This window comes from Marmota flaviventris, chromosome 1 (assembly GCF_047511675.1).
Source record: "Marmota flaviventris isolate mMarFla1 chromosome 1, mMarFla1.hap1, whole genome shotgun sequence".
NCBI classification, from domain to species: Eukaryota; Metazoa; Chordata; class Mammalia; order Rodentia; family Sciuridae; genus Marmota; species Marmota flaviventris.
The window spans coordinates 163489826-163505965 of NC_092498.1; the positions used below are offsets into that span (position 1 = coordinate 163489826).

General features: G+C 43.7%; 1 protein-coding gene and 1 pseudogene across 1 annotated transcript in view; one reads left to right on the forward strand and one right to left on the reverse strand.

Annotated features, from left to right (window-relative positions):
* Window positions 1-16140, forward strand: part of LOC114083707 (transcription factor JunD-like) — a 303997-nt pseudogene that overhangs the window by 221419 nt on the left and 66438 nt on the right.
* The window catches only part of LOC139706405 (tropomyosin Tod p 1.0102-like), a 220444-nt gene continuing 210600 nt past the window's right edge, over window positions 6297-16140 (reverse strand). Inside the window, exons 5-6 of the mRNA XM_071614300.1 lie at window positions 9797-9990; window positions 6297-6400 (exon numbers count right to left, since the gene is read on the reverse strand). Of these exons, the coding sequence (XP_071470401.1) occupies window positions 6297-6400; window positions 9797-9990 (298 nt within the window). The remainder of the gene's footprint in view (window positions 6401-9796; window positions 9991-16140) is intronic.

Below are 16140 nucleotides of genomic sequence, written 5' to 3' on the forward strand. Positions count from 1 at the left end.
CACACACACACACACACACACACACGGTGAAGCATTTCGCAAGATGTTTTTGATTTCCCCAGATGTCAAAGGAGCAAAATGAAATCAGTTATCTCACCATAGACATTGACTGGGTATTTCTTTCCCTTTAATCCTTTCAACACCAAAGGACTCCTCGCTTTAAAAACCTTTACAGGTGCCAGACGCTACGGTGCACACCTGTCATCCCAGCAGCTCGGGAGGCTGAGGCAGGAGGGTTGCAAATACAAATCCAGCCTCAGCAACTTGGCGAGGCCCTAAGCAACTCAGGGAGACCCTGTCTCTAAATAAAATACAAAAAAGGGCTGGGGATGGGGCTCAGTGGTTAAGTGTCCCTGGGTTCAACCCCCAGTACCCAAAAAATAAAAAAAAGATATATTAAATTAAATAAATAAAACCTGGACAGGAAGTGGTAATTTTGGTGGCAGGAAGATAAATGACTGAGAAACGCCACCTTCCGATGTCAGACCTGTCTGTGAGACTCCCTTTCCACGTGTGCGCTACTTTTACTTTTCGAGTCCGGCACACACAGTGACAATTCGCTTTTGAGACCATGTTTACTCTGCTGAAAGCCACACTCTAAACACAGGCCCGTCTGTCGGAGGGAAGCAGCTTACAGGCCAACATTGTTTATGCTCCAAGTAGGTTTGACAGAAAAACCACATCAATTTGTTTTAAAATAATTTCCATTTGCTGGAAGCTGTTCCTGAAGGGTTCTCGGCCACACTAATCTGCTCTGATTCCTACCAGCTGTAGGTACCGGGCACACTGGGCCACAGACAGGGCAGACAGGGCAGCCAGGGCACAGGAGCCAGGCTGTGCAAGGGCTCAGGCAGCCTGGGAGAGCCCCAGAGCCCCAGAGCCACTGCAGTGTTCTCCTCCAGGACACATAAGCAGGACGGGCTGAAGACGAAACACATCCTGGCACAGAGTCAAATCATAGGCCATGCCCACTGGAAGCAGTTTTCCACGGAATCACACCTGCACTTGCCCAGGAACACCTCAGCCCTAGTCCTAGAAGTACAGAAAGAAATCCTTGAAATAAAGAATACAATAAACCAAATAAAAAAACTCAATAGAAAGCATAAACAACAGACTAGATCACTTGGAAGAAAGAACATCAGATAATGAAGACAAAGTATACAACCTGGAAAATAAAGTTAATCACACAGGGAAGATACTAAGAAACCATGAACAAGACATACAAGAATTATAGGACAGCATCAAAAGACCAAATCTAAGAGTTATTGTGATAGAGGAAGGCACAGAGTTTCAAACCAAAGGAATTCACAATCTCTTCAATGAGATAATATCGGAAAATTTCCCAAGCATTAAGAATGAATTGGAAAACCAATTACAAGAAGCTTACAGGCCACCAAATGTATAAAATTACAACAGATCTACACCAAGGCACATTACAATGAAAATGCCTAGCATACAGAATAAAGATAGAATCTTAAAAGCCACAAGAGAGAAGAATCAGATTACACATAGGGGGAGACCAATTTGTATCTCAGCAGATGTTTCAATCCAGAAAAAGCCAGGAGATCATGAAACAACATATACCAAGCTCTGAAAGAAAATGGATATTAACCAAGAATCTTATATCCAGCAAAATTAAGCTTTATATTTAATGATGAAATAAAAACTTCCATGGTAAACAAAAATTAAAAGAATTTACAACTAGAAAGCCTTTACTACAGAACATCCTCAGCAAAATATTCCACAAAGAGGAAATAAAAAACAATGATGAAAATCAGCAGAGGGAGGTATTACACTAAAGGAAAACCTAATCAGAGGAGAAATCAAGTCACATTAAATACCAAAAAATAAATTAAAATTGCTGGGAAGACAAATCATGTCTCAATAATAACCCTGAATGTTAATGGCCAAAACTCATCAATCAAAAGACATAGAGTATCAAATTGGATAAAAAATAAAACTAAAAAACACCTAACAATATGCTGCCTCCAAGAGACTAATTACATAGACAAGACATCCACAGATTGAAGGTGAAGGGGTGGGAAAAATCATACCACTCACATGGTCTGCGGAAGCAAGCAGGGGTTTCCATCCTCATATCAAATAAAGTAGACTTCAAGCTAAAGTTAATCAAAAGAGATAAAGAAGGACACTACATAATGCTCAAGGGAACCATACTCCAACAAGACTTAACAATTACAAATATATTGTTAAATTTGTAATTGGATATATATATATATATATATATATATATATATATATATATATATATATATATATATATATATCCAAACAATGGAGCATCTACATTCATCAAACTTTTATCAAGTTCAAGAGTCAAATAGCTCACAACAAATAATTTTGGGTGCCTTTAATGCACCTTTTTCACCACTGGATAGATCTTGCAAACAAAAGCTGAACAAAGAAACTATAGAACTCAATAATACAATCAATAACTTAGATTTCACTAATATATATAGAATACGTCATCTTTCAATGAGAGAATATACTTTCTTCTCAGCAGCACATGAATCCTTCCCTAAAATAGACCATATACTATGCCATAAAGCAACTCTTATCAAATATAAAAAATAGAGATATTACCCTACATTCTATCAGATCATAATAGAATGATATTAGAAATCAATGATAAAATAAGAAATAAAAGCTACTCTAACACTTGGAGACTAAATAATATGCTACTGAATGAACAAGGAGACACCAAGGAGGAGATTAAAAAATTTTAGAGGTGAAAGAAAACACAGATACAAGTTATAGAAATCTCTGGGACACTATGAAGGAAGTTCTAAGAGGAAACTTCATTGCATGGAGTTCATTCCTTAAAAGAAGAAAAAGCAGGGGCTGGGGTTGTGGCTCAGTGGTAGAGCACTTGCCTAGCAGTGTGAGGCCCTGGGTTCTATCCTCAGCACCACATAAAAATAAATAAAAATAAAAGTATTGTATTTAACTAAAAAATAAATATTAAAAAAGAAGAAGAAGCCAACATATAAATGACTTAACATTACATCTCAAAGCCCTAGAAATCTACACCAAAAGCAGTATAAGACAGGAAATAATTAAAATCAGAGCTAAAATCAATGAAATTGAAAGAAAAGGAACAATTGAAAAAATTGACAGAACAAAAAGTTGGTTCTTTGAAAAAATAAATAAAATTGACAGATCCTTAGCCATGCTGATAAAGAGAAGGAGAGAATAAACTCAAATTACTAATATACAGAATGAAAAAGGAAATATCACAACAGACACTACAGAAATACGGAACATAATTACAAATTATTTTGAAAACTTGTACTCCAATAAAATAGAAAATATCAAAGGCATCGACAAATTTCTAGAGTCATGTGATTTGCCCAAATCGAATCAGGATGATACACACAATTTAAACAGATCAAGTTCAAGTGATGAGATAGCAAACAACATCAGAAATCTGCCATCCAAGAAAAACCCAGGACTGGATGGATACATAGCCAATGGCTATCACCAATACTCTTCAATTTATTTCAGGAAATAGAAAAAGAGGCAGCACTTCCAAACTCATTCTATGAGGGCAATATCACCCTGATTTCAAAACCAGGCAAAGGCACATCAAAAAAAAAAAAAAAAAACAGAAAGAAAGAAAGAAAGAAAAAGAAAACTTCAGACCAATATCTCTAATGAACATAGATGCAAAAATTCTCAATAAAATTCTGACAAATCAATTACAAAAACATATGAAAAAGGTCATGCACCAGAATCAAGAGGGATTCATCCCAGGGATGCTAGATTGGTTCACCATACAGAAATCAATAAATATAATTCATCACATAATAGTCTTAAAGATAAGAATCATATGTTGGGCTAGGGATGTGGCTCAAATGGTAGCGTGCTCCCCTGGCATGCGTGCAGCCCAAGTTCGATCCTCAGCACCACATACAAAACAAAGATGTTGTGTCCACAGAAAACTAAAAAAAAAAAAAAGGGACTTTAAAGGGTAAATTTCAGGGTGTGTGAATTTCCTCTCAATAAGTTTTTGTTGAAGAAAACAACTGAGACTACTGCATCTAGCAAGATGCTCAGCATGGCTAGACACAGTGCAGCCTGGCTGCTGCTGGGAGGCTGTTATCATCAAGCAGTGCTGGAAAGCCCCAGGCCCCATGTCTGCCCATTCATGAGGACTGGGGCTCCCTGTGGCATTGCCCCATCCCTACCTCAAAGCTGAGCAGGGCAGCTGCAGCCAGGAAGGAGGCTGCTCACAGAGTGTCAAGTTACCCAGGCTTGGGATCACCCACAGTGTTGGTTATGTAGGGTCCATTTTGGACCACCCTTTAGCTTGCTTGGGCCAACTCAGCTGCCCTGCTCCCATGTCTGAGGCAGCAAGGGCAGCAGCCCCTCACTGCCCAGCCAGGCTGGCTGCACTATGAGCACTGTCCCAGAACACTTACTGACCTCAGAGCAGCCAGCCAGCCCCAAGACATGAGCCTGTCCCTCTGTTGCTCATCCTGGATTCTGTGGAGGACACAGAATGAATGGCAGGGAGGCCCTGCCCCAGAAGGTGCCACTCCCGTCCACCCCACCCCCAAACCTGCCACCCCCTGTGCACATAGGTCGTTATTACCTTCTTGAACCTGAGCAATTGAAAATGGAAAGAGCTCATCTCCTTCCAGCCTCCTGGCCTGTCATGAACATCCAGAGGCTTGGGAATCGTTGGGCTCTGCCTCCTGCAGCAAGAGGGGATGGGCTGAGTGACACACCCCCCTCAGATAGGAGAGAGCCCTCAGGCCCCTGCCTCCACTACCCCCTTTCCTCTAGACCCAGGTCTCGCTCACATGTGAACTGGGTACCCCAGAGAGTTTGCAGTGCGTGAGTCTTGACTTGCTCAGCACTTCAGCAAGCTTCTGACCCTGGCCCCATCTCAGCAGCTTGTGAAAGACCAAAGGACCAGCCATGGGGCCAGCTATAGCCAAACTGCTCTGCATCCCTATGACATTCCACACTGGAGCAATTCAGATAGACAGCATGGTCCCTAGGGAATGGTGCCTCTTAACCACAGCAGCTCCTACTGGGCTGTGATTTGTGACTACACTATGGCACCTTGCAAGGAAGACACACACAGGGTCAGCAGCACCTCACAGGATGAGGACCTCAACACCCACATCCTCTATCCTCAGAGCTCAGAGGCATCACAAGGTCATAGCCAGCCTGCCAGGCTGCATGTGAAAAAGGGGGCTCCTTGTGCACAGACCCACCCAGCAGAAGCCAGCCTGGCTTTCTATGGCTGTTTTTCAATGGGACCTGGGAATGGACCAAGGAGAACTCACAAAGAGTCTGGTGGGGACACAGCCCATCCAGGAGGACAGGTTGTGTTGTTCCCTCTCATACCCTGATTCCTCCACCCACAGTGCCCCTTCCTGTAGAGAAGGCTGGCCTCACAACCATCACCAGCCAAGGGCAGAACTTCCAGAGTCACAGCAGTTTGGGGGAAGGTGGGAAAGGTAGGCAAGTCTGACCCAAGTCCACGGCAACCTCTCTCCACCTGCTCTAAATGTTCTCATTTCTTTCCTCAGAAAAGAATCCAGCAGCTTCTCCAGTTTTGTCCTAAGAAACCATGGCTTCCTCACTCTGTCTCAGGACATCAGTGTTCAGAGCTCTATCCTGAGTCCTGGGCTAGCATCCCTCCTTCATCACTAAGGAGATTTCACAAAAAAAGTAGAGTTCTGTTCCTGGGCAGAGAGTTTGGAGATGTCCCTGATGTCAAGAATTGAGCCCCTCACATCCAAGCCCCCAGCCCAGGGGCACATCAAAATGTGTGAAGGAGAGACTGACCAACTGCCCTGAAATCTCAGCATTTCACACTCACCAAGCACAGGGGCAGGAGTGTCTTCCTGTTCAACATGGCAGGCTGACCACATGATAAACTTCCGTGTCCTCCCTCAAGATCTCATTGATGTAAGACTAAAGGTATGCAAAAGTAGAAAGCTCTTGACCAAAAGGAGCCCCCAGTGACAAAGAGAAAATTCCTTTCTGGATCAATAGGAACTGGTTTTGGAAGCAACACTCTGAACAATGCACTGTTGCTGAAGTGGAGGCCCTGCTCCAGGAGAGACTGTGGGTGCCATATCCCGATAACGTGCAGACACTTGCACATGATCAGGTATTACACATGTCACTCGGGATGTATCTTGTTAACTTTACTCATCAGCAAGGGAGGGAGTCCCTGAACATGGGTGTCAGAGGGAAGGAACAAGAGAGCAAGGGAGCTTCCAGCGTAGTGCACCATGTGCACCAGCCAGGCCCCACTATGGCGACAGCGGCTGTAGCACCTTCAGCAGCAGCTGCTGCTGCTGCTGCTGCTGCTGCTGCTGCTGCCAGTCACCAGGTCCAGTCCAGAAATCCTTTGGGCCTGAAAGTCCAAAAGAAGTCATGGTCTGTCTTCTTTTTTCCATGGTATTGAAGATTAGTTGATTCTAGCCACTTGTTGACCATAGTCCTAATTGCTGATCTACTTTTTAAAATTTTTCATTTGCTTTCATTAGTTATATATGACAGTAGAATGCATTGATGCATTTTTGAAAGATCATATATAAATTGTTTTTTGTTGTTGTTTTTAAAAGGCCCCTTGGCCTGCTGGTTCAGTAGTAAACTAGTGAGGCCTGGGGAGTGCGAGGAGGAGGTTCCCAACCATGCTGGAGGCGGGATGGAGCCAGGCCTACCTTGGGCTCAAGCTCTGTCCAGAAGCCGGTCCCCAGGGATGGCCCAGTTTCTATCTGCCACCACCTGAGGCCCCATAGATCCTTTGGCTTGGCCAAGGACTGCCTCCACTCATCAGCAAAGATCCCTGGGAGCTCAGGATCGGCCCAGATCTCCCAGGATGACATGAGGTGATAGCCTGGGCAAATGGTAGTCACAGGTCCATCCTACCTCGGGCTGACCCCTGCCAGAGCTCAGACTCAGCCCAGGAAGGACTCATCCCACTGTCAGATCCCCCCAGAGCTCAGGCTCTGCCCCACAGTGACTCCGCCTACTGAAAGACACCTGCCAGAGTTCAACCCCAGCCCAGGCCAGCCTCGCTGACAGGCATGGGAGCCTGGTCCAAGGTAGGCCTGGCTCCATCCCGCCACCAGTCAACCCCCAGCAGAGTTCAAGCCACATCCAGGACCGACTCTGCCCACAGGCGAACACCTTCCAGAGCTCAGACTCCTGCCTGATCAGCCAAGGCCAGCTGCGCGGGATCCTGAGCAAGGGTAAGCCAAGTTCCATCCCGCCACCTGTAGACCCCTGCGGAGGTCAGGCCCAGGCCTCATCTGCCCAGCTGAACTGCACTTGAACCTGTTCTCAGGGTAAGCCTGTTGCCATCCCACCACTGGCTGAATGCCACCAGAGCTCAGGCTCTGCCCTGATCAGCCTATTTCACCCACGTGGGAGACCTTACCTAGGATAGCCTTGGTCCTTCCAGCCACTGGCTGACTTCGGCCTGTGATGAGACTACACCCAAGCACAGGATAGCCATAAGTCCATCCAACTACTGTGGGCCAGGCTCCTATGCCTGTCAGGAAGGCTGATCTGACTGAGGCTGAACTTCAGTGACTGTCTGTCAGTGGTCCGAGACAGTCATGGGCCGAGCCTGAGCTCTGGTGCCAGTCTCATGGTGACTGGGTGCACTTGGGCTACCCTGGGCTTGGACTTCATCTCCTGCCAGGTCATAGAGTTGGATCTGGGCAGAGCTCGAGCTCTGGCGAGGTTCTGCATGTGGCAGGATAACACTGGGGGCCCACCTTGCCTGGCCTCCCAAGCAGTTCAGCAAGGACAATCTTGGCTGAGTTTGAGCTCCGCCTGTTGATCGGAGGCAGTCCTGCGTTTGGCCCGAGCTCTGCTTGGGGCCTGCTTGTGGCAGTTGGTATTAGGCCTACCTTGGGCCAGGCTCCTGTGCCTGTCAGTAAGGCTGATATGGGCTGGGGCTGAAGTTCTGCAACTGTCAGTGGGTAGAGTCAGTCATGGGCAGAGCCTGAATTCGGTTGCCAGTTTCTTGATGACTTGTAAGGACATGGGCTACCCTGGACTCGGGCTTCATCCTGCCAGGTCGTTGAGTTGGATGTGGGCAGAGCTAGAGCTCTGGTGGGGTTCTTCAGGTGGCGGGATGGAACAGGGCCTCCCCTTGCCTGGGTAGTGAGGCCAATCTGTGCCTTGTATAAACTCTGGCAGGGTTCTGCCTGTGGGCGGAGTCAGTCCTGAGCCAAGCCTGAGCTCAGGTGGTGGTCTGGTGGTGGCCATATGTTCCCAGGGCTACCCTCTTCCCGGGTTTCTGTGCACATCTTCAAGGCTTATCTGGTGGTACCTGAGTTACAGCAGGGGTCTGCTGGTGGTGGGAAGGCCTGGGACCTACTCTGGGCTTCAGCTACCACTCAGGTCCTCGAGGCTGAAATGGGCCAGGATTGGCCACCATTGAGTGTCTGTTGGTGGCAGTCTGTCCTGGTCCAAACCTGAGGTCTGGAGGGAGCTACTGGATGGAGGAGGCAGGCCTGGGCAGAACCTGAGCTCTGGCGCCAGTCTCACGATGAGTGGATGGACTCGGCCTACCCTGGGCCCCATCTCCTGCACAGGTCCTTGCAGTGGCTCTGGACTGGATCTGAGCTCCTGACTTGGTCTGCCGGTGGACAGAGGCAGTCCTGGCCAGAATCCCAGCTCTGGGGAGGGTCAGCCAGTGGTTCTGGGCTGGACCTGAGCTCGGTGCAGGTCTCCCAGTTGAGGGAATGATGCAGTCTTACCCTGTGTGTGGCCTCCTGCGCAGGTTGGTGGGGGCAGATCTGGACCGTATATGAGCTCTGGCAGGCGTCTGCAGGTGAGTGAAGTGGTCCTGGTCTGGGCCTGAGCATCCTGCTGGTGGTGGGAAGAAACCGGGCTACTCTGGGCCCCAGCTCCAGTGCATCTGGGAAGGGCCTGAGCTGGGGCAGGTGTCTCTGGACCTTTATTTTATTCATTTGTTCATAGGTAGTACTGAGGATCAAAGCCACTGCCTCACATGTGCGAGACAAGAGCTCTATCACTGAGTCACAACTCCAGCCCTATTTGCTTCTTCTTGACCTTTAATCATGCTATTTTTTGGTTCTATATCATTTGTTCATGCATGCATCTGGATTTTAACAAGTAGCTATTTTGTGATATCACCAGCAATGCTTCAAAAGCTGGCTTCAAATGAGACCTTGATCCTCAGCCCGATTCCACCCCACACATCCATATCACCTCTGGCATAGGTGCAGAAGAGAGATGACTAAGACATGGTCCATGACTCTCAACTTTTGGGAAAAATTGTTTTGAAGAGGTAAAGGGTAAGGCGACACTTGACAGAGATCTGCAGAACGCAGAGCAGGTATGTTTTTGAATAAGATTTTGAATAAGATGTATTGATAAAATTTGTTTATTTCCTTTTTGCTGGCATTTATATATCTGTAATTTGTTTTTACTTTTTCTTTTTGGAACAGGGATGGAACCCAAGGCTTTGGGAATGCGAGGCAAGCACTTTGCAGTTTTGCCATTGAGCTGCTTCCCAGCCCATTCATTCATTGTCAGCGTGGGAATTTGGGGCTGCTTCTATGAATGAATCTACTATGAATATTAAAAAGAGACTGACCAATGGCGTTAGTATGTGTCCAACCCAATTAGCATAAGTTTGGACCAATAGCATTGGTACTTTTCTCAAGTCCTAATTAGCATAAGTTTGGACCAATAGCATTGGTACTTTTTTCAAGTCCTAATTAGCATAAGTTTGGACCAATAGCATTGGACCAAGGGCTATATAAACCCCTTGGAGGTTGTTCAGACTTGGAGAAGCAGCAGAGGTCGTCGAGGTTGGTGTCCTGGATTTCGCCGGAGAGTCTCCAAGAGTCCCGCGCCGGAGAGCCCCGCGCCGGAGAGCCCCGCGCCGGAGAGTCCCCCGCCGGAGAGTCTCGGAGAGCCCCGCGCCGGAGAGTCTCGGAGAGCCCCGCGCCGGAGAGTCTCGGAGAGCCCCGCGCCGGAGAGCCCCGCGCCGGAGAGCCCCGCGCCGGAGAGCCCCGCGCCGGAGAGCCCCGCGCCGGAGAGCCCCGCGCCGGAGAGCCCCGCGCCGGAGAGCCCCGCGCCGGAGAGCCCCGCGCCGGAGAGCCCCGCGCCGGAGAGCCCCGCGCCGGAGAGCCCCGCGCCGGAGAGCCCCGCGCCGGAGAGCCCCGCGCCGGAGAGCCCCGCGCCGGAGAGCCCCGCGCCGGAGAGCCCCGCGCCGGAGAGCCCACGGAAGTTTCACTCTGGTTTGGTTCCCAGAGATGATTCTTCGACTTCCAAAAGACTGCTGAAAGAAACAAGACATGGTTGAGGATCTCCTGGGGTCTGCTGCAGCGCTGGATGGAATGGCCCGCCATAAGGAGGTAGGTAGGACTCTTCTCTGCTGCGGAGGCCGCCCCACCCCGCACGCAGACCCCTACCTGCCAGCTTAAAGCCATGGAGTCTCATCTTCAAAATCTGGTTTCGAGGTATTGTTATACGTTAGGTAATTAGCGTCTAAATATTGAAACTTGTTAATTTTAATTTCTACTAGTGAAAATTATGAGATTCATAAATAATAGAAAAATATTTCTCACAGTTCTGGAGGTCATAAGCGGGAAAAGTCTGTCCCAATAGTTATGTCATCATTTCACAGAATAATGGGAGAGACTAACTTACTGTTAAAAGACCTTTTTCTTTCCATTCATTTGAAGTTGATTTCAGTGCTATCAAAATGTTTAAGGGAACCTAGGAAATGTTTCATTTTATTAATTTTTATTTATTGGTTGTTTTTATTATAAAATCCGTTTTTTAAAAATTATTTAAGTTGTTAATGGACCATTTATTTTATTTTTTTTAATTCAGTACTGAGAATTAAACCCAGTGCATCACACATGCCTAGGCAAGTGCCCTACCACTGAGCCACAATCCTGGCCCATAAAATTCATTTTTATATAATCAATATTTGTATAGTTAAGACACCTTATATATTTAGAATTACATTCTTAGGATGTACATGGTGGTGGGATTCACAGTGTTGTTTCCACGTATATACATGGGAAAGCTGCATTAGAGTCTTTCCACTGTCTTTCCTTTGCTTATGCCCCCTCCTTTCCCTCCATTCCCCATTGTATAATCCACTGCACTTCTGTTCCCATCACCACTCCTATTGTGGGTTAGCTCCCACATATCAGAGAAAACATTTGTCCTTTGTTTTTTGAAAACTGGTTTAGCTTCAGTTACCATGATTGTCTCCAGGTGACAGATATTGTAGTCATAATTTTTTTCTGCAAATTGGTATGTTTTCTTTAATCTTCTTTTTAAAAAAATGTTCTAATTCTACAGGACAATAGAATGCACTCTGACGTATATCATACATAAGTGTAGTATGATTTCTCATGCTTCTGGTTGTACAGGATGTAGCATCACACTAGTCATGTATTTGCATATGTACTTTGGAATAAATGTCTGATTCATTCTACTATCCATTCTACCCAGTGTACACCTTTCCCTCTCTTCACTTCTCTATGCAGTCTAAAGCAACTCTATTCTTCCCTACCCCCCCCCCCCCCCGCCCTTACTGTGATTATCATAAGCATATCAGGGAAAATTTTCTGGGATTGGCTTATCACTTAGCATGATAAGCTCCATCCATTTACCAGAAAATGTCATAATTTAATTCTTCTTTAAGGCTGAGTTTATTCCATCCTATATATGTGTGTACAATTGTTTATGTGTGTGTATGTGTGCATTGTGTGTGTGTGTGTGTGTATATATATATATATATATATATATATATATATATACACACACACACACACACACATACACACATGTATTATCTATACTCATACACACCACATTTTCTTTATTCATTTATCTGTTGAAAGGCACCTAGGTTAGTTCCATAGTTTAGCTATTATGAGTTGAGCTGCTGTAAACATAAGGTGGCTGTGTCATTGTAATATGTCGATTTTAAGTCGTTTGTGTATAAAATGAGGAAAGGGATAGCTGTGTCAGATGTTGGTTCCATTCCACGTTTTCTGAGGAACCTCCATACTGCTTTCCATAATGGTTGCACCAATTTGCAGTCCCAGAAGCAATGTGTGCATGCAGCTTTTCCCCACATCCTCGCCAACATTTATTGTTACTTGATGATTGTATTCTTGATAACCATATTTGTGACTGGGGTGGGATGAAATCTTGGAGAAGTTTTGATTTGCTTTCTACTAATGGCTAAATGTTGAACATTTTTCATGTATTTGTTGCTTCTTCTGTGAAGTGTCTGTTAGTTCCTTAGCCCATTTATTGATTTGGTTATTTGTGGTTTTGGTGTCATGTTTTTTGAGTTCTGCATATATCCTGGAGAATAATGCTCTGAGGTGCATGTGGTGAAGATTTTCTCCTATTCTTTAGGCTCTCTTTTCACATTATTGATTGTTTCCTTTGCTGAGAAGAAGCTTTTTAATTTGAATCTATCCTATTTATTGATTCTTGAAATTACTTCTTGGAATGTTGGAGTCTCCTTAAGGAAGTCAGATCTTAGGATGACATAGTGAAGATTTAGGCCTACTTTTTCTTCTATTTGGCTCAGGATCTCTGTTCTAGTGTCTAAGTTTTGATCTATATTCAATTGAGTTTTGTGCAGAGCGAGAGAGAGAGGGCTTTACTTTTTATTTTATGTGGCTCTCCAATTTTCCCTGCACCATTTACCATTTGTTGAATAGGCTTTTTTTTTTTTTTTTCTTAAATGTATGTTTTTGGCACCTTGCTCTAGTTTGAGATGACTGTTTTTTGTGAGTTTTCTCTGTCTTCTATTCTGTACCATTCACTGGTCTCTGTGTTATTTTGATGACGATACAATGCTGTTTTTGTTATGATGTCTCTGTAGTACAGTTTAAGCTATACTATTATGATATGTCTTACTTCTCTCTTCTTGCTTAGTATTGCTTTGGCTATTCTGCATCTTTTATTTTTCCACATGAATTTCATGGTTGCTTTTTCTAGTTCTGTGAAGAATTGTCTTTGGGATTTTGGAATTGAATTAAAATTTATGATCAAGCACAAATTAGTTAAAACTATGAAAAAGAAGCCCAGCTCACCATAGACCTGACAGCTGTCTGGTCACTGGTGTTGGTTGACCCAGCCACTGTCTCCTGCACACTTGATGGTTGCTAAGCTGAGGTTACTCGTTGCATTTTGGTGTTAAGGGTGTCTTAGAGTTGAGTCTACTCTGCATGTTGGTACTGAGGTCTTGGTTCAGCCACGCTTTGCCATGCACAGCCTGGGATACTTTTCTGGGTTTTTTAAACTTTTAATTGTGTCTGAAAATTTCTTTGGGTCCTTTAATCACTTTGCTTGATCAATGTCTGTGTGCTAGTCACTATACTAGGTGTGGAGTACAGAGTGAATAGGCCAAGTCCTTGCTTCTATGGAACTTAATGAAGTTAGTAGGATAATCATGGCATCTACCTCAATGTTATGAGTTATGTAGGCATTTTGAGGTCTTAAATAATTTTCCATCCAAGTTCTACCTTTCCTCAATTTTTAATCAGAACTTGACTTTTGACAAAAAGTTAAAAATGTCTCTCAAGATTCATAAGATACATAATTTGTATCTTTCAGGCTTCAAATCTAATATCATTCATTTTCCAAAAGAGCAATATTGGGTCAAAATTGTATTTAATCTTAAAGTAGACTTGCAACTAAGTATATAAAAACCTAGAAATAAAAAATGATATTGAATAAAATTTTAAAATGTAAGTGGTCAGCTTTTATTTCCATGCACACGTGCAAATTTTGATATGGCCATTTTCAGTAATTAAATAGGCAGCCAAGTTAAACATCATGAATATGAATGGCAATGTATTTGTGTAAGAGTATGTGTCTGAATTGTAGATGAACCATCAGTCCTGTGTGTGTTTATTGTGGAATTTCAGATAAGAATAGAGAAGGAAAGGATGGGTGGCAGAATTCTGGGGGAAAAAAGGCATTGAACCATCATTAGACTATACACATGAGATTCTTTGACTTCTCACCAGTGCCATTGACTTTGGAGTAAGAGTTCCACTAATTAGAGCTCATTTTTGAAAAATTGGCCATTCAGGTATTAATAAGAGGCTACTCTTTAAATAAAATCAAAGGGGTGTGCCTTTGAATGGAGTCATTATTTATGTGCAATCCTTGGGCCCAGTCTGCCTTTTTGGGATAACCATTAGATTGGTATAATATGATGTGTTCCTGAACTCAGAGGTGAAATTCCTGTCCAAGCCCCTATTGATAACACTAATAAAGTCCAGTGACATTAAGGTGAAAATTCCAAAAGAATCTCAAACCTATGCTTTATCATTTATTCTGTTTGGGACTCAAAAAATTAATAATAATGGCACTGTCAATAGAAAATCTTAACTATATTCAAGTCTCTGCAAAGCTGACCACCTCAACTAGTACTTATTCCCAAAACTCTGTGTTCCATTTTCTTTGATTGTTTTCATAATCGAATTTACATATGGAAACTTCGAATGTGCTAATTTGTTCATTTTGCTTACTGCCTATTGTTTTTCCTCTAGAATGTAAGTCCCAAACAAATAGGAACTGCACTGGTGTTTTTTTTTTTTTTTTTTTTTCTTTGTCTTTCTAGTGTCTGGGATGACAATGCAGAGCAAAGAGCAGTTCCTCATAAATATTTGTTAAATGAACACAAGAAGAAATGAATTTTATTTATTTAAGAGAAATTTATTTTTCTCTGTCCCATCAAACTTTAATGAGTTATTTGGTGACTGACTTTAAACATTATCAGAAAGTTCAGTTTTCTTGTCTTCAAAATATCTTTTAATAATTCAAGCATAAAACACAAAATGCATGATTAATGACTCTTAATAGACGAAATAAGAGATTCTTTGACTTGTTTATGAACAAATGAACAAATTGGAACAAATAAAAGCTTTAAAGTTAATTCCTGAGATAACTGACAAAGGGTCATTTTACAAGCTCTAGCCTGAGGCTGGGTCTAACTGCCATCTCTGTACAGTTCATCCTCCTGCAATGTAACAATCTGCCTGTCATCACAGAGTAGGTGGCCAGGCAGGACTGTGGGTGTGGATATGGGGACTGTGTCAGTTGTTAACCAGGGCCCACACTGCAGTTACCAGGAGCTAGTTGGTATTAAGTTGCAATTCCACTGGACAGGAACCAGAGAGTTTATTTCACCCTGAAAGCAAAAGCCATCTCCTTTCTACACAGACAAATCCCCTTAGGGTAGGTGGGATTTGTTCTGTTAATTCCTCTACCATGTAAAAAACAATGGGCTTGATGCTGGAGATAGAGTGTTCAACAAGACAGACAGAGGCCCTGCAGCCATGGACAGGACTTTCTGGATCATAATTTTCAATCTGTTTATTCTGTTTATAAATCCTTGTCAGGAGAATTAAAATACCCATTTCTGCTTCTTTGAGGTCCTATGGTCTTTTAAATTTCCAAAAAGTCTTCATTTTTATATTCTGTTAAATATTAATATTGAGTGGAACAGCAGAATAGAAAACATACTTAAGTGGATAGAAGAGGGCTTTTTCATGCGTCTTTACCATCAATTAGCTAGTTCACCTTTCACTCACTGCAGTTCATCCCTGGTTGAACCTTAGAACCATACAGAGAACATAAAAAAAAATAAAGCTTTAAAAACCAAAAATTAAAACAACCTCTCACACACAGTGTTCAGATCCAACCTCTGACCAATAAGAGAATCTCCAAAAGTAAGGGCCTAGACTTCTATGTAAGCAAATCCATTTGTGCTTTCTAAATTATAAGATTTGACAAATTCCCCTCTAAGCTGATTTCCCTTTTTTAAAATTAACTGATTTTGTCTGAATTTACAGCCAAGCCATTGAGCATTGCTGGGAGCCATTAGCCAAGTAGGTAAGACAATTTCCTTGCCAGCGCACCCCATGTTAATTGTGGTAGTGCTGACATATCTTTGCTGATGGTGTCACCAGTGATGCAATTTTTCCCAAGGAGCCGTCAATTGGCTTGGTGTCGTGGCATTTCTGTATCCTCCTCCCTTCTGCTAGTGATGGTCTAAAATTTGGGGGCCAATGGCTTATGCTGGACCGGTAGTCAGTGACGGGTATGATCCAA